The sequence below is a fragment of the Giraffa tippelskirchi genome, chromosome 9 (assembly GCF_054371585.1).
Source record: "Giraffa tippelskirchi isolate mGirTip1 chromosome 9, T2T-mGirTip1v1.2.pri, whole genome shotgun sequence".
NCBI lineage: Eukaryota > Metazoa > Chordata > Mammalia > Artiodactyla > Giraffidae > Giraffa > Giraffa tippelskirchi.
Window position 1 is genome coordinate 133,757,180 of NC_137283.1, and position 22,148 is coordinate 133,779,327.

The 22,148-nt window shown below is 37.1% G+C and overlaps 1 protein-coding gene across 6 annotated transcripts in view; it reads left to right on the forward strand.

Annotated features, from left to right (window-relative positions):
• The window catches only part of AKAP7 (A-kinase anchoring protein 7), a 120,953-nt gene that overhangs the window by 10,805 nt on the left and 88,000 nt on the right, over window positions 1-22,148 (forward strand). For all 6 annotated transcript variants that reach the window (XR_014065103.1, XR_014065102.1, XM_081529045.1 and 3 more), the window contains exons 3-5: window positions 3,915-4,054; window positions 11,729-11,865; window positions 17,435-17,595. Coding sequence is in view for 4 of the 6 variants with exons in the window: in XM_081529045.1 (XP_081385171.1) it covers window positions 3,915-4,054; window positions 11,729-11,865; window positions 17,435-17,595 (438 nt within the window). In the remaining 2 variants the exon portion in view is untranslated. The remainder of the gene's footprint in view (window positions 1-3,914; window positions 4,055-11,728; window positions 11,866-17,434; window positions 17,596-22,148) is intronic.

Below are 22,148 nucleotides of genomic sequence, written 5' to 3' on the forward strand. Positions count from 1 at the left end.
CCTTTGTCAACAAGACCAGATTCATTAGAGCGCATTAAAATGGCTACTGAAATCATTATGAAAATTAACAAGTATAATAAATTAAATTTACGGGATGGGTTTACAAGCTTTACTGCAACTAATACTTTTTTTTCTGCTGAACAGTAAAAGTTACTCTAAATAATCCAGAGAAAGATCAAGGGCGCATGGCCAAAGCTTTCTACATTTTGCTTCTATTGTCATTATCTTTAATGTTTTTATTGTAAACTTGATGTTACTTGAATACTTTGCTCATTGTATTTTCATATACATTAAATAAAAGTATTAGTCATTCAGTCGTGTCTGACTCTTTGTGACCCCATGGACTGTAGCCCACCAGGTTACTCTGTCCATGGAATTCTCCAGTCAAGAATAATGGAGTGGTCATTCCCTTCTCCAGGGGATCTTCCTAACCTAAGGAAAATAAAAAGATAATAGTAAATTGTATTTTAGAACTTAGATTATGATATTAAAGTTATAAATAAAATGAAGTTCAATAAGGAAAAAAGGGATTTTATATTCTGGTCATACAAGCAAACCTGCTAATGAAAGGCATAGAAGATATGCACACAGTGTCTAGCAAGTTGACCATAAGTCAGCAGGACTCACTGAAATAGAAAAACACAAGCATACTACTTATAAGTGTAAATTAAACTGTACTATAACAATAAATACAGGATTATTTCCCCCCTTTATTTGTCCAGCTCACATCAGATTATTTTAAACTTTACCCTGTTTGTAATGTCTAACAAAAGAAAAAATTTAGATAATCCAGTTCAAAGGAAAACTTAATAGTTATTGATAAGAGGAAACTAAGGGAATTTAGAAAAATGCTATACTTCTTTATTTTTACCAAGAGGTTGTATTCTGAACTGGGGGCTTATGCTGTATCATTCTCATGATACTGGAATTGTTAGAGCTATTATAAATTATAACTATTACCTTCAGAGATTATGATTTTCCTTCTCTGAATATCTGCAAAATGGACTTATAGAACATTTTAAATGGCAAAAATAAGTAGTTACAGACATGAGGACTCTTTAGTTTTAAACAGGTAAGGTATAAAACAACTTAAAATACTGAAGACTTCAGTGGTCTGTTCCTCTGCTTAGTACTGTTTATATTGAGTAAAATACAGCAAAACTATGTCTTATGTTCAAAGTAAGAAATAGATTTTGCAGTGCCACCCAATATACATATATATGTAAAAAACTGAAATTTCATGAAGTAATACTTACATATACCGGAAGCAGTATACTGTTTACCATTCTGTTATTTTGTTTTGCTTCCTTTTCCATTTCAATCTGTCCATTCTGGTTATTAAAAAGTACTTTTTGAAATTTTCTATGGTGATTTCATAACCCACTAATGGGTTGATACTTAAGAGTTTGAAAAATGAAAAGATGGACTATAGGTTCTGGATTCTCTTTCTACTGTGTTAATTTTGAGATGAACTAAAGGTTATAAAATCAACTGGATTATTAGTTTGGCCACTGTTCTTTATTTAATTTCTGCATCTCTTGTGTCTCCTGCATTGGCAGACAGATTCTTTACCAATTGCGTCACCTCGGAAGCCCAGTTTCAACATAAAATATCTTAATTAGTACAGATGTAATAGCAGTTGGCTCTGTTATTCCAGATCACAGATTATATTAAAATTGGTTTCCTTTTCCTGAGTGCCAGTTTACTAACAGCAGATGGAGGTGGGCTTGGAATGTATTTAGAAGTGGATTTAAAATATGTGGTACTTCATTAGCATATTATATTGTGGCTTCTGTTTAAAGTTAGTTTGTTTAGTTCATGTTACTACAAAGTAAGGACTGTTTCTTATATGTATCTGAAATTACAAGCAGCTCAACATATTTGATTTTCCAAATGAAAAAAGCTGCATGGATATAAAACCCAGGGGCATCACATGAGGCAATTCAGATACTGCTCATACTTGACAGGTGGTGCTAGTGGTAAAGAATCTGCCTACCAATGCAGGAGACACGGGACACAGGTTTGATTCCTGGGTTGGGAAGATCCCCTAGAGGAGGAAATGGCAACCCACTCCAGTATTCTTGCTTGGGAAATCTCATAGACAGAGGAGCCTGCTAGGCTTCAGTCCATGAGGCCGCAGAGTTGGACACGACTCAGCATACACACATAAGACAATGCGGATGAGAGTGCTGTGAACTTTTTATAAAAGTTCTGACAAGCTCATGTGTATAAAAGAAGCTAATTTATATTTCAAATTTGTATTCTCTGTGAAAGTATGTCATTTTAACCATATTAATCATTATGCATATTGTTGAGAAGAATAATAGAGAAATGGTTGCACAAATAGACCAGTTAATTCTGTCTTAACCTGTAACAATACAGTCAGACTTATTACCCAGATCACTTTGTTCTTAATTGACCCATCTTCTACGTCTCCTTCTAGGGTTCACAGATATGTTGTTCCTAGAAAGAAAGCATGTCTGTTCCCACAGATGCTTAATTTTAAAATTTTAAACATTTTCTACTATTTCTCTTAGAAGTTTGCATTAAAATATTATTTGCAACATTTATTTAAAATTATTTACTATTAATATTTCAAAGAAAAACAGAATAAGGACAGTTTCTTCTGCTCTTTGATTTTGTTCATAGTAGTAACTACTTATCTAGAACCACAAGAGGGAAGCAATTTGTTCCAGTGGAAATTACACTAGAAGGAGAGCTTTGAAAGGTCCAGATACCAAGTTTGACTCTGTGACACTGAGCTGTTTTTAAAACTTTTTTTTCTCTTCTGTTCATTGTATGTAAAATAAGGAGTTTAGTTAGATATGCACAGATCTTGTGCTCTTGGTCACTATGGTTTGTTAGAGCTGATCTCAAAAATGAGACCAACTTCATAAGACTACATCTAAGGCAAAGTACTTCCTCCTCTTTTCCAAAATCATACCTCGGACGATGTAGTTATAGTTGCAGTTTACAAAGCCGCTATGAGGTACTCTACTGTTCAAGAAGACACAACCTGAAATATAAATTAATGGTAGTTTTCCATGCATGTGGAAGCCCCTGATAGAATCTGTTAAAAAAAAAAAAAGCATTTCACACTGATTTGGAAATTACTTCTAGGAGTATAGTTTCATAATAAGAATTGTTGGTTGTTAGAAATGTCTTTTGAAGATGACTTTAAAAAGCATGCTAAGTGTTTCTCAAGTTAGCTATGGTCAAGGACTGTTTTTTTTTTCTTTAGTTTCTTATTTGTTGCTGGCTGATACTTTTGTAAAATATATAATAAAACATGAATTATTAGAAAAAAAATTAAAGAAAAAGATCTGCAAAACAGAAGCCAGAATTTAACAGACAAAATTACTTTGCCTACTTCCTCTGCAAGTTTATAAAGCATCCTGTCAGTTTTTGCTAATTGTCTGTAGTGTGACATTAGCCAGAAATTGAACTTTCGGTGGCACTGCTGCAAGTGATTTTGTTGTAAAAGTTAGGAATATACATATTACAGGATGGAGAATAAATGATTTTTCCTAACATCATGAAAATTGTGGCAAGGGGAAGAGAATGGTTGTTAGTTATGCTTCAGATCAGAGGTTAGTGCACCGTGGCCCATGGGCCAGATCTGACTATCTGCTTTGTAAATAAAGTTTTATTGGAAAACATTTGTACCCACTCAGCTGTTGTCTACAGCTGACTTGGGTAGTTAAGACTGTATGATCTGCGAGGCCTAAAATATTTATTATGAAGTCTTTTACAGAAGAATTTGCCAATTCCTATTTTAGATTTGAAAATGACAATTATGAATGATTGCTAGTTGTATAGTGCTTGTTTTGTTGTTGTTGTTTTTTTTTTTTACTGATTATATTATCTTTGTTTAAATGCATTACACATATTATTGTTTGACTTTTTTTCTCTAGTCACTGATGTTCCTAAAGTAAATTTGGAGAGAAGTAAAGAAAATGAATGCAACAATAAAGATCAAATAAAGAAGAGGAAAAAAAGGCGAAAAGATTATCAACCCAACTATTTCCTATCCATTCCAATCACCAACAAAGAGGTGCTATTTTTTAAAAAAGTATTTTTGCTAGATTTTATTCTAAATTATATTTAAGGTGCACTAAATGCTCATAAGCTCTTTTACTTTCAGCTTTTAAGAGTCTTCAGTGGCATTTTAGCTGGGCAGGAAATATGGAGTATACACACACACATAGGGGATATAAAATACAGGGGATATAGAATATATTTAAACAATAATTTTGGAAAATATTATTTAAGCAATCATATTTAAATGACACTTTTACAAAAGCCACTTAAAAAAATGTTGCCAGATAGCATGTCAAGGTTCTTTCTAAAGTTTTGTTCATCGTAATGGAAGCATCTTTCAGAAGCAGAGAGCTGGTAAAAAAAAAAAAAGATTCTGAAATCTCTGTGGGGAAAGTAAACTGGGATTTGTTGCTGCTTAGTCCAGTTTATGGTAATGATTATTGCAATATAGTTTCTTCAAAAATTACTCATTGTTGTACCAACTTAATGGTGTACGATTAACTTGGTAGAAATCTGTTAAAAGTCTGAAAATTTAATGTGGTATCAATAATAGTAAATGAAACCAGCCATTTGGCCCACAGTAAGATACCCTAACATATGGCTGAGGCAGAAAACTGTAGTAGCTAAGCCTTTTAGAGCAGTGAGATAGGAATTATAACGCCTTAGGAAAGAACGCCTCATTTGGAAGACTGATTGTTTCTATACTTGGCCCAGTTTTATATCTTCAGAGCTAGATCTGATTTCCTGTTTGATTGTGGACTCTGATCTCTTAACTGGGCATATTTTCAGGTTGTTTCTCCCTGTATTTAACTAGAATATTTCTACAGAATGCTAATGAATTTTAAAAAAAGCAAAATTGAAAACAAAGAAATAAATATAAAAGAGAACAAATTCTGTTGGGGCATTCTAGGAAACTTCTAGTCTGTGAGGTACAGTTCACTTGGGAAGAAAAGATACATAGAAAGATAAGTGGAATTATCTAGCAATACAGAATTTTAGAGTTTGATACAGTAAAGAATCAAACTTTGATTTTACTGGTATGTAGTGGTAGGTTAACTGTAAAATAGCCCTTAAGTGTTTCGCCGATGGCAAGTTTAATGTTTTTGACAACTGTAGATTATATTAAAATACTTGTAAGTTATTCATACAGGTTTTCTATAAGATTTAGGATCATGTGTACCTACGGGCATTATAGGAGAGCAGGTTAGGTTCTGAGGAAACTGCACGTGAAACAGGCCAAGTGACATCCCCACATGTTTTGTGATTGGAAGAGATGCCAGTTTCCTTATTTTGGTTTCTTGCTTAGAAATTGTTCCACTCCAGAGTCTGTGTGTGTAGAAGTTGGGTGAGCTCTTCTCTAAATAGCTGTTCTTGGTTTCCCTGGTCCGAGCAGCAGCTCTGCATTCCCTCCAGCCTGCCCCAGCCCCTGCCAGCGCTGGGCCGGCTTCCCACCTCCTCCAGTAAAGATTGGTGGGGTGATGTGCTAGGATAAGGCCAGTGGGGAAGGGTGCGCTGAGGGGAGAGAGGGTGGAGAGATTCTTTTCTTCTGACACTTAGATTGGGATTCTGTTTACAAAGATGGAAGGAGGAGATGAAAGAGAACCATCTGCAACCCTTAGTTTTTACCCTGTAAGTCACTGTAGCCTTTGTTTCTGCCTCTCTGCCACTGGCAGGTTCTGTAGAAAGTGGGTATAGTACAGGCTTTGGAGCCTGACCAACCTTGCTCAGATACCAGCTGGATCACAAATGCCACTGTGGATGTTGGTCACATTACCTAATTTTTGTAGTTTCAGTTTCTTGAGGTGTAAAGTGAAGGTGATAATGATTATTTTCTAAACCCAAATTTGGACACATCCCCTTCATCCTTATGCACTTCAGTATCTTCCCATTGATACTTGGATAAAGGCAAAGGCTTTACCATATTCTAGAAGGTTCTATATGGTTTGACCTTCTCCACCTCAGCCCCTCTGGCCTTATTTGAACTTGCCAGTTCCCCCTCCCCGCAGGAAAGCTTTCTCTGGCTAGAAGTTTTCTTTTCTCTCCTTTTGGTTTTGTTAATGCCGAAATCTCAGCTTAAACTTCTCCCACCCGTGAGCACCCTGACTAAGTCTTCCCCTCCCCCCCCACCATCGTCATCCTTGAAATCTGACACTTGTTAGTCCTCCTCACAGTTTTACAGCTCCTTCCCAGTACCTAGAACAGAGTTTGGCAGGAATAGAGGCGCGCACACGCAAAATACTGACATTTCAGGGCAGAAGATGTTTCCGGCATACCAAATTCCAACCAGAACAAATTTACAAATAATAGATACAGTGTTACACATGCTGGTTTTCTATAATATAGGTTCAGTGATAATTTGTTTTCCAGGAGGTCCATGACTGGTAATAGTGGGGCATACAAGTTTCAAGTAACCTGGAAACCGAAGAATTTAATGTTTCTCTCTCAAGAGACTGATTTGTGGGTAACAGAAAGCTTAATGCCTATATGGGGAGGAGGATTAGGGACTAGGACAAAATGAGGAAGATCCTTTTTATATCTTTTGTATGAGTACCTTTTTTGTTTGTTTGTTTGAAAGTATCTAATGTTAATTTTCTTTTGGAACTGCTTATGGGCCTTTGTGGGGAGTCCTGGGAAAAGGAGCAGCATTTATAACATTGTTTCAATGGGAGACTGTATTCCAAGTTCCAATTAAGTGACCTGCAAACAAGCTTTTCGAAGCTAGCACATTGACAATGAGCTGCTCTACTTTTGGCCTCTACTCGTTGGCATCTAGTTTTAAAGGAAAAAGGATTCAGACTTACATGGGTCTTTGATTTTTAAACACATCAGTAGACATTTGGAATGCTTTAGTTTTGGAAGGTCATGATTTTCGTATTTTTAAGAGATAGATTTGGAAAATGAATTAGAATGACTGCATAAAAATATCCTAATTGCATGTATATGAGAATGTGTTTCCCCACTACCTACGATTACACATTAATTTAAAATTAAAAATAAAGAGGAGAAATTGAATGGTATTTTAGTGAATCCTAAATATTTCTTAACTGGCTAGAATTGCTTAATTATTAGTTCTAGGTGGATTTGCCCATATGTTGGTTTTATATACTTTCTTATAAGAGGTAATAATATAAGTCAACATTAAAAAATGCAAGGGAAGCTAATTGAAATTAAGAATGCATTAATTTTTTGGTAAGATGACTGTTCTGTACCAAGGGAAAAATATGATACTCTTTAGGAGTTTTAAAAGACATTTGTTACATTTAATTCTGTATTTCATTTTGTAATGTGAAAATTACTGGTCTTATGAAAAGATGAAATATGATTTATGCATTCTGTTCCTTTCTGGGAAATGTAATTGTGAAAGTACATGATGTCATCATGCATGTTAGACACTTTGGTAGATACAGAAAATTCTCCTATCTTCAGATGATGTTTTACTTTTACTCTACTTACTGCTTTATCATCAAATTTTCAAGTTTTTTTTCATCCTGTAGACAAGCAAGAAAAATGACTATATTCATCTTTGAAGAGATGTTAGGTAGCAAATTGATGTGATAATTTTGTTAAACCTTAATGAGGCAGCAAATTTAGGAATGATGTATGTTAACAGCTTAGGAAAAATCCAAAAATTATGTCAAAAGATGAGGTAAAGGACACTGTCCTTCTGTGTGCTAGACTATAACCACTTTCCCTCACATACTAACTTGAAGGCATTTTCTTTGAGCTCATTTATGCTTTGAATCAACTAGAAAGCTTAACATAAAAAAATGAAATTTCTTATTGCTTTTACTTTTAGGCATGTGGAATGTGGCTTCATGGTGAGGTTTAGCAGTTGCATGTCTGTTTTTATTCTGTAAATACAAAGAAATTACTCAATGAATGAAATATTTAAGATTTTAATAAGCTTTTATTTTTTAAAGTTTCTTTCAATATTCTATTTAAATATGGCTCTGTAATGTTAGGCTTAAAAAATGTGCATTGTTCAATACTGCCAGCGGCTGGGGATTATAATAACAGATAAGCTTCAATGGCTTTGTAGAAATTTAAATAGTGGCTATAAAAATTAGTTTCCTTTGGCCTTTAATGACATTGGTACTTTTAAAAATGGCATACAGAGAAGACTCTGAAGTAGTTTCCTTTTTTCTTTTTATCTTTTAAGAATGTAATTAGGAATAAAAGTATTAAAATTTTTTAAAGATGATATCAAAGAATATATAAATTAATCAGAGGCATCAAAGCATAGTTAGATATACATTACTTGATTAGGTTATCTTTTAGAATTTTCATAGGTTGAGGTTAATTTTGCATTTTAAGTACTGTGTGACTTCAGAGAAATAGTCTTCAAAAGTTTTATGAATTTTGATTTGCAGTTTTATAAGCTACTGTGTAATTCAAAGATATGAATGGTCTATAACTCTTTTGCACTAAATAATAGGACATTGCACTAAAATGCTGAATATACCAATGGATGGAAATTTTTGAGCATTGCCCTGAATTTATATATAATTAGTATCTGAGCTTAGAATAAAGACTAAATTTTTATGAAAATGCAGATACTCTACCCACTAAGTGCAATGGCAAACCCCAGGTGTGACAATGAAAATGTCTCTAGACATTGACAGATGTCCCCTGGGGTAGAGAACCCCTGATTTTGATAATGTTGGCAGTGTTGCAGACCTTATGTTAGGCAAATGTGGTAAAGTGCTTTCCTTTAGCTTGTCTGCCTTCCTGTAGCTTGTGTGTTGACCTTTAACACATCCCCGTAACTTTGGCAGTGCTTTACAATTGAAAAGAAACCAAGACTCGATGAGACTAGGTGATGTCTGTGGGGTTACACCTGTGGCTGACCTGCGATTAAAATCCAGGATTTCTGATACAAGTCCAGCACCCTTAATTTGCTTCACTTTGTATTAAAAAGTTCTCTTCCTAAACCACTTTTTCACGATTATTTAAGCCAAAATTACCATTTGTGTCAGCTAATATTTGAAGGTGCAGTTATACTGTTCTGAGGTCTGACATTCTAGAGCATGCATGATTTACTCAGCACTGGGCTAGATTCTTCCCACATGAACATGGACCTTCTTCAGCTGCTTCAGTATTCCTGGAAACCAGTCCACAACTTCACTGCACCTGGAAGAATCTCTCAAAAGTTCACCTGTAAAATCCTCAAGGAGTCATGTGGGCTTACACCATAGGCTTTTTTGAGCCCATGTGTTCTGTTGGGATTTCCCTATAGCTCAGATGGTAAAGAATCTGCCTTCAGTGCAGGAGACCCGGGTTCGATCCCTGGGTCAGGAAGATCCCCTGGAGAAGGAAATGGCAACTCACTCTAGTATTCTTGCCTGGAGAATCTCATGGACAGAGGAGCTTCGTGTGCTACAGTCTGTGGGGTTGTAAAGAGTAGGACTCAACTGAGTGACTAACACATACACGTGTTCTATTACACAGGATCCAGTAAGACTCCCTCAGAATCTCCTTTAAAATGTCTTTTTTCCCTTGATGTTTCATGACTTGAGTCAATACCCTCATGTCACCCCTCTCCTTGTCTCCTCTCAAAAACACATTCCTTGTACCTTTTCTCCCACAATTCTCTGGCCAATTTTCCTCCTCCTCCTCACTTCTGGATCTTTTCCTCCAGATATTTCCCTCATCTTTTCTCATCTATTGTAATTTATCTTTTTCTCAAGTTCTCTGTGCTATTTTGGGTATTGAAAGTGGCTGTTGAAAGTGAAAGTCACTCAGTTGTGCCCCACTGTTTGTGACCCCATGAACTATACAGTCCATAGAATTCTCCAGGCCAGAATACTGGAGTGGGTAGCCTTTCCCTTCTCCAGGGGATCTTCCGAACCCAGGGATCAAACCCAGATCTCCCGCATTGCAGGCATATTCTTTACTAGCTGAGCCACCAGCGAAGCCCAAGAATACTGGAGTGGGTAGTGTAAGGTCTTGACAAGTTTTTTTTAAATCTTCTGTGTTTTAATTTGTTTTAATGGAGATAATACTTCACAGAATTGGTGGGAGGCTTAGTGAACTAATAGATGTAAAATGCTTACTCTAGTGCCTGAAACCTAGTGACCACACAAGAAGGGGACTGTTGTTGTTTCAACGTTATGTTTATTTGTAGTACAAGAACTGTGGTGAGACGCAGAGAGGAAGTATGCCCTCGGGGACATCATTAATTTGATCAATGTAGAGGTAGAGGAAACTCTGTAAGACCTTTGTGTATTATTATGTTAGGAGCATTTTAACTACCAGGCTATCACTATTCTTTTGTTGGGTGTCTCGGAAGTGGCATCTTACTTTGGGAAATCTTAGGTGTTATTGCATATCATCCTACCAGGAAAACACTGTTTCCCATGTTACTGTTCTCCAGGTTGCAAGGAATAGAGAAATGCTGAGGTTATTTGGGTGAGGAAGATTTATTGTAAAGATCTGTGGGAAGTCAGATCCCAGGCCAGCACCTCATGATTTGCCCAGTCATAGTTTGCAGATAATGGAAAGATTGTTCAGTATGAAACAGCTTGTCTGTCTTGGAACAGCCTGCTGTGCTTGTGATTCAGCTCCTTCTTATCTCTGCTGTCTTTTTGGGGTTCTGCTGCTATTGCCAGTCTCCTCTCTTGTCTTTTTCTCTCTAATCCTGCTGTCTCCAGGCTTCTGTGTGCACTCTCTTCTCTGGGGATTGCTTGGTTTGCTAGTTTATATTCAAGCTATTTTCCATTTAGAAGTTGGCTAATATTGTCTCTGGGCTTCCCAGGTGGTACTAGTGATAAAGAACCCGCCTGCCAGTGCAGGAGACGTAAGAGACACAGGTTTGATCCCTCTGGCAGGAAGATCCCCTGAAGAAAGGAATGGCAACCCTCTCCAGTATTCTTACTTGGAGAATCCCATGGACAGAGGAGCCCGGCTGGCTGTAGTCCACAGTGCTGCAAAGAATCAGACACGACTGAAGTGACTTAGCACACACAGTATTGTCTCTAGCTGGAAATAGAGGAGGGAAAAGCCATCATTCCTCTTTGTTCTCAGTAGGTTGAGAGGAGCGAGCTGATGAGGGACCAAGAATTTTGCTTGGATAAAGACTGTACAGTTTTTTAAACATACACACTTAGCCTTCTGTGCAGCTCTCTCACCATGGTTATGCCCCGCCTCCCATGTCTGGGGAAATGACAGTAGTCATTCCTGTTGAATTATTGCTGTCCTGAAAAATCTTAAAGGCCATGAAGAATGGGTTCTCAGACACATTCATTTGGAGACAAATAAATGTTACTGCCAGCAGAAATGGAATGTTGTCTGCTGATTTGACCTTTCTGTGGCAAGAATAAAACTTTTATTTTTAGGAAAGATCATAATGATAAGTGAGTCATACTGTATATTCCAAGGATAAGTTTCTGAAAAGATACGTAACCATTGAGTTTTTTCATTCAATCAGGGACCCAGTCTGTAAAAGAAGGATGTTGGGCTTGATGCTCTTAAGATGGAAAAGCATTGTGTAATTCTTAAAACATTTATACATTCCATTCAACTTTCTGAGTTATCCCTCCAGGATATTTAAGAATAGGTAGACAAGCATGATTTGACTGAAAACCTGACAGTGTTCTCATTTTAGTCGTTACTTATTTTCTTCTCAATTTAAATGTTGCTGTAAGGAAATGTTGCTTACCTAAACTCTGTTTTGTCTTTGTGTGATTAGATTACAAAAGGAATTAAGATCCTGCAAAATGCAATAATACAACAAGATGAGCGACTGGCCAGAGCAATGAGCAGTGATGGTTCTTTTCATATTACCCTACTAGTGATGCAGTTATTGAATGAAGATGAAGTAAACATGTGAGTACTACATCTTTCTGGAATATTATTTTCCAAGTTATTACGTTAATGTGAGTAAGCATAACAGAATCCAAAGAGGCATTGAGATTCTAAAGAAGCATTCTTTGTTATAATTTGATGCAATCAACAAGCCAGTGTACAGAATTATCTGTACAATATTCTTCCTAATCTGTATTTTTTTTTTTCCGCTGTGACACATGGCTTGTTGGATCCTAGTTCCCCAACCAGGGATTGAACCTTTGTACCCTGGAGTGGAAGTGCAGAACCCTAACCACTGGACCACCAGGGAATTGCCCCAATCTATACTTTTGAACTATGTTACTGTTATCAGATGCATTGGTTATGCAGTTATTTTGTCCATGTTAATTATGTAAGCACTATGGAGTCTGACCATTTAGGTTAGGATTCCAGGTAAAGATTCTGGAACCGTGTCTTAATAGCTGCTCAATTTTGGGCACATCATTTTTTAAGTAAATGGAGAAAATAATAGTGCTGACTGACACATGTAAACACTCTTAGTATAGGGCCTGGCACATAGTAGGCACTTAATATTATTAGCTATTAGAGCTGTCATTTACTAGATCAGTGGACAATTTCAGTCTCACCTCCCCCATTACTAGAATACTGTATACCCTGCACTCCCAAAACCCAGAATTGTGCCACAGAAGTTGAGTATGAGTCTTCGATTGCTGTTTTCCAGCCCACAGTGGAGAAACCTTGCTCATCCTTCACTTTTCTGGGACGCTGTTGGAATGAGCGCCCCTTGTTCTGTTACCCTCTGTGTAGCTCTCTGGATTAAGTTCAAGCTTAAGCTCTTTGGATAGCCAAAGCCAGAATTACAGGTTACAGCTTACTTCTGTTTTGTACCCTGACGTATAGTCTCCTGAGGGAACGAAGAATAAGACTTGGATGGGGAGGGGGCGAGGAAAAGGGGAAATATAAGGGAGAAAAGAATAAAGTTAGTAACTCAAAAAATACAGTCAGATTGTGATTCTGGTGGTGATATCTTTTAAATAGTAGAACTGCATATTTTTAGGGATCAGTCTTCTCATCTGTCCCAATGTGCTCCACCCAAGAGCAGAAACAGTGACAGAGAGGATTGGAAGGTTTTACTTAACTCGTGTTCACTGTTCGCTTTGCCAATCAGAAGAAAAAAAAGAAATACTCTGATGCTCTTAAAAGAAGTCAGAGAAAATGTGACACAAGAAGATGCAAGCCCAAGAGAAAATGGATGGCACTCTGTATGTTAGAATGGTGGACGAGTTAGGGTTCCCCAGGGAAACAGAACCAATAGATGGATCTTCATTTGTATATCTAGATATATTGATGTATCTATATGTACACTATAGCTATATGTAGAGCTTTGTTTTAAGGAATTAGCTCAGGTGATTATGGGGACTGACGAATTTCAAATCTACAGGGCAGTCTCCCAGACTGGAGACCCAGGTGAGAGTTGATTTAGTATAGTCTGAAGTCCGAAGGCAGTCTGGAGGAAGAATTCCTTCTTCCCTGGGGGACCTCAAAGAAGAATGTGCTTCCACACAGCCAGGAGGTTAGCATCGAGGGAGATTTCTAACACAGGGACCTCAGGTACTTCCTTCAATTCCCCTTTGCCTATCAGGTTATATATTAATAGATGAATCTAGAAATTTACCTGTTCCCTGGTAGGTAGACTTGGAAGTTCACAGAGAATCGGTGGATCAGTAGGGGCGGGATGAGGGACAGTGGCAATGCCAGGTATCCGTGTTTCCTGATCAGAGACCCCTGCAGAGGTCTCATACTTCGGCAGGGCCTGCCAGTGCAGTGCCCAGAAGGAACACGTGATCTTTTGTGGACACCAGCGAAGGGCACCTGGGGATATGACCAGAACAGGCCCCTGAAACGGGCATCTCTGAGAACCCAAAGAGCAAGCAAACCAAAGACCTTCTTCGATCTTTATACACAAGTATGCTGGGTTCCCTGGGAAGGAGGAGGGGAGAGGGAAGGGAAAAGCAATCCTGAAAGGAAGTTTGAATTAAAGAATAATTGTACCCCAAAGAGGCCTTTTTAAACCAGAGAAGACTGAGTTACCATTGATTGATAAGTTTAAGTTTTAGCTCTATCATCAAAAATGCATGTTGGCCATGGCATGTATATATATTTCAGTCTCTGCTCCTCAGCCTCTATTTCCCAAACAAGTATTATTTTATTTCCTTAACAAGTGTTGTGAGTCTGGCCACAAAGGAAGGTCATCTTTCTTATACATATGAAGAAGCTGAGAGTTCTAGGAATTCAGCGAATGCTGGTCAGTGGAGAAACCAGAACTAGTTGGTTTTCTTTATTATTGTTCCACGGAGTGTGATTGAGGGAGGGGGTGGGATGAAGACAGGAGGGAGAAGATGAGCACAGGTTCATGAGAGAGGTGGGAGAGATGAGTCTGCTGCAAGTATGAATGGCCTCCTGTATGTAGCTCAGTTGGAGGAGGAAATGGCAACCCACTCCAGTATTCTTGCCTGGAGAATCCTGTGGACAACGGAGCCTGGTGGGCTGCCGTCTATGGGGTCGCATAGAGTTAGACATGACTGAAGCGACTTAGCATGCATGCATGCATTGGAGAAGGAAATGGCAACCCACTCCAGTATTCTTGCCTGGAGAATCCCAGGGACAGAGGAGCCTGGTGGGCTGCCATCTATGGGACCACACAGAGTTGGACACAACTGAAGCGACTTAGCAGCAGCAGCAGCATGTAACTCAGTGGCCTCTCCTGATGAACTGGCTAGAAATACTCTCAAGTGCTATGCAGTTGGGTTGGGGTGAGGGTGTATGTTCTCAATGTATTATAATGTCTACATTTCTCATTGGAGGTAAGACTGCCTTCTCTAGGAGACTTTTAGAATTATTTGGGAGGGGGGTTGATTTTGGTTGTCACAGTTACTAAGGAGTGCCATGGGCATTTTATGCTCAGGGGTCAGTGTTACTAAACCACCTGCAGTAAGTACATGGAACAGTCCTGAACTAGGAAGCATTGTCTTGCCCTAAATCATGGTATCATTTGTTGAAGAGTTCATGTCCAGAGCATAGTGACACTCTGAGTCATTTAGCCCTGTGTTTTACAATGTGTATTTGCAAATTTTTCAATTTTGTGTAAAAAATTAAATGGTTAGCAAGTCTGCTTGGTGTTTGAGAAATTAAAGTCACATCCTTGTGCTACTTTATAGTACTGGGAGTTATAGCTCTGCTAGAAAATGATGACCAGATACTTGCAACTTAGCAATTATTTTCGACTAAGTTGCAATGAAAAATTAAGAAGTATTTGAAGTTTGCTATACAGACAAGATAGTATTTTGCAGTTCAACCAACATTATTTATCAACCACATATAAGATACTGAACTAAGTGCTTTGGAGGAAATAAAGATGAATCATGAATGGATCTTGTGCTCATGTATTATACATTAGTTGACTGGGTCATATGGATCCAAATAACTGTAATAGAAAAATGTAAAAAAAGTGGTATGTTTCATTAGGTATAAAATATTAATGGAATTTCAAAGGCAAGAAGATTTGCTTCTAGTTTGAGGAACCAGGGAAGTAAGTGTGACCAAAGTGTCAACTTTTAAGTGATGATGAGATTCAAGGTGTGGCTTCATTTTGGGTAGCTGTATAGTGAGTGAAACTGATTGGGTTTTCTGCAAGACATTGTTTATGTGAAGGGTTTTCTGAGTCCCTAATCTTTTAATTTTATCTTTCATCCCATACAGTATAATATGCTAGACATCCGTATTGTCAGTTTCTTGTTCTATATCCTTACATTTCAAAGTCTAGTATCGTATTTTAAGTATTTAATATAAAGTACTGATCAATGGGTCCGATAAAGAGTGTGCAGAAACGTTTTTGTTTTTTTTTTACATAGTGAATTTCTTCAGGTAGATAGCACGCTTTGTGTCTTCACAGTGCAGAAGAAAAATCGCAAGATGGCTGTCCTGTCTTTGTTTCTAGTACAACCTTTGGGTCTGAATTCTAGTTTCAGAATTCTGTTTCCTACATGCCTATACTCTGTTCAGTTTACTATAAAGAAATCTTTCCATAAACAGTTCATGAAAAGATATTCTATTTAAAAGAATTTGCAAGTCAGTGATATTTACCAACAGGCACTGTAACTCATTTTCACTCTGTGACCAGTGACATCTCATTAGGATAAACTTATTGGTTCATATTACTACAGAGTAGAAAAACTGGACTGAATTTGGATCATTTATATTTCTTTAAAGAAAAATGGAATGTAGAATTCACTGTTTCTGAAAACTCCTGACCTTTAGGATGGCCTGCTTTGTTACAGAGTTATATTTAAAGTGAGTATCTTAATATTCATCCCCTGGTTTATGGAAGATGAGCCAGAGTAGCTGTTCTGTTTCACATGCTTGAATTCAGCCCATGGTGAAGATAGTACTGCAGTAGCAGCGTGTCTTTTTGGATGAACATAAATACAATCAGGAAAAATTGGATTTTGGATGTGAATTTGGAGGTCCAGTGAGAAATGTTGACATTTCTAAAGCTGTTTTGAAGGATTGTGTATTGTTTGACAGAGAAGTAAAACCCAGTGTGGAAACTATGGATGAAAATCAGTTAAAAACTTAAAGCTAGTGTAGAAATATGAAACGTCTAGAAAAATGTCTAAGTTTCTTTTCACACGTTTGACATCTTATTACTATTGATGAACAAATTGCTGATCAAGATAATTTAAATTAAGGTGTTTCACCAGAAGGGTATTTTAAACCTCTCTCCGTAATGTAAAATGTCTGTCTTTCTTTCTTGAGTGATTGCTGCCCTCTAGTGAAATTTTAGTTTTTTTCTCATTATTAAGTCCCTGTACTAAAATCCTCTTAGTATGGAAATAATTGATCTTAATTTTCAAAATATTCCAAACCTGATAATGTCTAATTCACTAATACAGTAAACATTTATTTTTATAAAGAAGAAATAGTGCATTTGAAACACAGAATAGCCCTTTAATCAGATAGACTAAACATATACAGCAAATTTATGTCGCTGTAGTTGTAAACTTGTACTTTGGTCAAGTCCAAATATAATAAATTATCTTATTATGGAGACTGTTATATTTTAAAGAGATAATATTTTGTAATTTTTAGTAAAGTGCTTCACAAATAGTAAATACTGTGTAAGTATTAGTACTTTTAACAAGAACCTTGAACTTTCACATAATCTGATATAAACTTTTGTAGGTATTAGGTTTTTCTGCAATATTTTGTCAGTATTTTTTTTCTTTAGTTGTACATGCAGTATCTCCTTGGTTTAAAACCTTTTGGTAAACTATAACATAGTATCTTTTTTTGTATCTTTAATATAAAATAAATTATAATTAGGTAAAGATTAATTCACTTATGTAAATTTTGTTTAAAATTAGTATTTGTTTTATTTTGATCATATGGATTTGATTTTGAAGGTATTCCAAGCATTAAAATAATTAGTAAAAATAGAAAAATTAATTTATCTTTCTAAAACTCTTTCTCATTTGGTTTTGTATATTTTACTACTTATTATATTACTAAAAAATATATTGTCTCTTGCCAGTGGTATTGATGCTCTTTTGGAATTAAAACCATTTGTAGAAGAAATCCTCCAAGGAAAACCTTTGACTTTGCCCTTTGAAGGGGTTGACACTTTCGGAAATCAGGTTGGATTTGTGAAGCTGGCAGAAGGAGATCACATAAACTCACTTTTGGAGATAGCAGGTAAAACAAACAGCGATATACTTACATGAAATCTCATTGTTGAAGAAGAAATTTTTTTCTCCCAAGTCTTATAGTAGAGATTTGACATCTTTCAACTTTAGGGGGTGGGGGCAATGTAGCCTCACTTTATAGGTGACCTACTTCAGCATTTGCTTCTGTAGATAAGTAGCCAAATAAAAGGCCAGAACAGTTATTGTATCTTGATCCTTTGACTCGGGGAATATATTGATTCTGGAAGATGATGGACTGGACTCAGGTATTTGATTAGACTATCCTAATCATAAGTTTGAAGGATCCAGTGCTTATCATGACATATAGCTGGCATTAAGTAAATATTAAATGAGTTAATTAGAACTATCAGTTGCCTGTTCAGAAGCTTTTGGGGATTGTCAGCCCCATTTGGGAGAGTCAGTAGATGAATCAGTGACATTTCCCTCTGTGCTACCTTTTTTCCTTCCTGTTAGGTACCACTCTTTAGGCAGAAGGCCCAATGGTGGTGGTAGAAGGTCTAACATCCATTGGAGAACATGCTGCTTTGTGCAGCACAATTGAACATGTTAGGGAAATTTGTTGTTGTTCAGTCTTTCAGTCATGTCCTGATCTGCAACCCCATGGACTGTAGCACATCAGGCTTCCCTGTCCTTCACCATCTCCCAGAGCTTGCTTAAGCTCATATCCATCAAGTTGGTGATGCCATCTAACCATCTTGTCCTCTGTCATCTCCTTCTCCTGCCTTCTGTCTTTCCCAGCATCAGGGTCTTTTCCAATGAGTGGGCTCTTTGCTCAGGTGACCAAAGTATTGGAGCTTCAGCTTCAGCATCAGTCCTTCCAATGAATATTCAGGGTTGATTTTCTTTAGGACTGACTGGTTTGATTTCCTTTCTGTCCAAGGGATTCTCAGGAGTCTTCTCCAACATCATAGTTTGAAAGCCTCAATTCTTTGGCAGCCAGCCTTCTAGGGAAATAGAAGCAGAAAATTATAAAACCTGGAAGAGTGCTTTTTTGAGATGATCGAGAGATCATAGTTTGGGTGTTCGTGTACGTATTGTAAACAATTTTTATTTTTTTCTCTCATGTCAGATCATTTCATGTCATCCCATTTCAGGTTCAATAATTCTTAATTCATAACACTCTCTCATCATGGCTCCATGCTGGGCTTATTTTTATCTATCTGTCTTAAAACAATATAATCTGGGAATCTACCACCTAAAACACAAGCGGGAACCTTGGTAGTAATCTCACCACATTGTCCTTTTCATCAATCTGTCCTTTGGCCTTCCTTCATTTAAGCTAACCATCATCCCGAAGTCAGAGTTTATTATTTGGTTGTATTCACCCAGACTATATGTGTATTTTTAATCAGCTTTAACCTTATATTCAATAAAAGGATATCATATTGTATGTGATCTTTTGAGACATACTTTTTAGAAAAACTCAATATCATACTGTCTTTATGTAATTTTATAGCTGCCCATTCAAAATTGCACCTGTTTTTGAGAGGAGAGAGACATGAGAGTCAGATTTCATTTCATTGTTAAGTTTTACTTTTGTGGAGCAAAGTATATATAAATAACAAGCAAACAGTTAAACAATATTTCTGAGTCAAGTAGGACTTAAAATCATCAGTTGGCCAAGGAGAAGGCAACTCCAACAGTTTTGATGGCAAAGCATTTGGGAACCCATGCCTTCCTTTGAACAGACTTAGCTGTTCCTCCTGAACTGCTCTGGAGAGAATGCTAGATTCACGTCTTTCTTTTTGTAATATAAATATCTCTGAGCTCAAGAAACATTTCTAATTAGTCATTCATTCATTGTTCTTTTAAATAATTCAATGGGTGCTTGCAACACTGAGAATTCCATCCATTCTTAGCACATAGTCTAATAAAAGCAGTTTCCAGTATTGATGAAAGATCCATTGTGTGCAGAGGAATGTGAAATCTCGCCAACTTTAGCGTGACTATGAGCCCAAGAGTGTTGGCTTGTCATTTTAGAAAAGGCCACTGCCCCTGTAATTCCCTTCTAGATGCCAGAGACTGTTTCCTAAAACTATGTTTACTTTTCTAAACATTTAAACAAAACATTACAAGAAATGGAAAATGGAGGGAGAATAGCATTCTGTCTCCCTCATATAATCAATTGCTTTTGGTTTTTTGTGTGTAAACTGCGCTGTTGCTTTGGATTATATTTTTTATGCAGTTTGAAAGTGAAAGTTGCTCAGTCGTATCTGACTGTTTGTGACACCATGGACTGTATAATATAGTCCATGGGGTTCTCCAGGCCAGAATACTGGAGTAGGTAGCCTTTCCCTTCTCCAGGGGATCTTTCCAACCCAGGGATGGAACCCAGGTCTCCCACATTGCAGGTAGATTCTTTACCAGCTGGGGCTTTCCTTGTGGCTTAGCTGGTACAGAATCCGCCTGCGATGTGGGAGACCTAGGTTCCATCCCTGGGATGGGAAGATCCCCTGGAGAAGAGAAAGGCTACCCACTCCAGTATTCTAGCCTTGAGAATTCTATGGGCTATATAGTCCTTGGGGTCGCAAAGAGTGGGACACGACTGAGCGACTTTCACTTTCACTTTCTTTACCAGCTGAGCCGCAAGGGAAATGCAAGAATACTGGAATGTGTAGCCTGTCCCTTCTCCAGTGGATCTTCCTGACCCAGAAATCATACTGTGGTCTCCTGCATTGCAGGCGGATTCTTTACCAACTGAGCTATCAGGGAAGCCCCCCTTTTATGCTGTTTAAGGAATCTAAATATTTGAATATGTATATGGAAAATTTCATTGCAGTTTAGTTGCAGCCTCAATTTGTGTAGTGTCCAGATGTTCAATATGTGGAATTTTGGTCAGTATTTTACTTCATTAAATTTATTTTTTTAAAGAATGCCTCAGTATTAGTATTGCTTTAGTCCAATATGATCAGTAAAATAATGTCACATCTGTTTTGTGTCATATTTAATAAACTATTTATTCAAATATATTACAACTTTCAGAAGAATATATTCTATTGACCAGGGTAACACATTTCTTAGAAATTGATGTAAACTATGTATGTATATTAATATATGCTTATACCAGTATATTAAAATCTTACTTGTTCAGCATAATGGAGGCAGACCTAATTTGACTTACTATAAAGCAGGAAAAATTTTAAAGAACATATATTTAATTATTAAAGTGTTGATAAAGAAGTCCATATTATGAAGTGAGATTGAAAAATAATGACAAATATAGTTCATGCAAGTCTGATTTATGTAATTTTCATGGAGTTTTTCAATTTTTAAGTTAAAGGAAACAAATTCTTAAAATTCAAACTATACAGTTGGTATGAAAAAAAGACTGAATTTTAGAAGTAATATTTGAACTCATTGAAAAATTATAAGATAAAGAGTAATTTAGAATTAATATGTAAAATTAAAGAAAGTTATTACGCATTTTGAACTAGTAAATTCTGAATCAATGAACTACTAGTACTACTAGATGTTTTTGGTAGATGCTGATGGGCTGAAGAGACCACAGCCATCTTTGCACATTGTGTATAGTAGCCTTATGGTGTTAGCCGCTTGAGGGAGCTGGTAAGATTTAGGCATCCAAGGCTGTGTGTCTCAGTTTCCTACTTGACCTTGAATGATCCTGTTTTTCCAGAATAAAACAGTACCTTCTCTTTTCCTAGCAGTACACAATAGCTCATACTTGTCTTAGCTAAGACAGTATTGAAAATTATGCATTTATATGTCATTTCTGCACATTTTACAGTGATTAAATTGCACTGAAAGCTTTTTGCATAGAAATTAATATGTGATTTCATTCATTTTTTTTTTCATGAAATGTAATTTTGCTAAAAAGTATGTTAGATTGAGAGATTGCTAAAAGTTTAGCCTGCCCGGATTATAATAGTTCTTGCAAATCTTTTTTTAAAATGAGAAAAGAGTGCTTGGTTAGCATGATAAAAGATTCCGAGTGCATTTATCTCATAAAAGGAAAAATGAAAGTTTTTTAGGATGTTCATTTGAACATTACTGTTTCTCTTATTACGACTATCACGTCCCCCAAAAGGTGGAGAGTATATGCCCTGTGCTTCTCCTTGTGGGGAATCTGTTCAGGTGCTGGGCTCTTGGACTTCTAACCACTACAGGCAGATGGACATCCCAGTGGCCCTGCTGACCATCCTGTTGAATGGCCTGGGCTAAGCTGTCTTCAGACACATCAGAACACCGTAGCTGCACATCATTTAGAACTAAGCAAAGAGAGCTCTTCTCCCCAGCCAGAATGTCTGAATCACACACACACTCCCTGGAGGACCATCAGAGCCTCTGTCACACGCCCTGCCTCTGTGCAGGCCCCCAGGCACACATTCGCCTATTCTCCCCTTTCATCTCTCTTTTTACCCTTTCTATTGTCCCACAGAAGGGGGAAATTGTTTTTCTTTCTGCCCTCCTAGCTTCTTCCCAAGGGACCCTGTAGACTTACACTGACAACAGATTAGCAAGGGAAAAGCAGCAAGTTGATTAATGTGTCCAGTACACATCCTGTGGGAGAAACCACAATGAAGA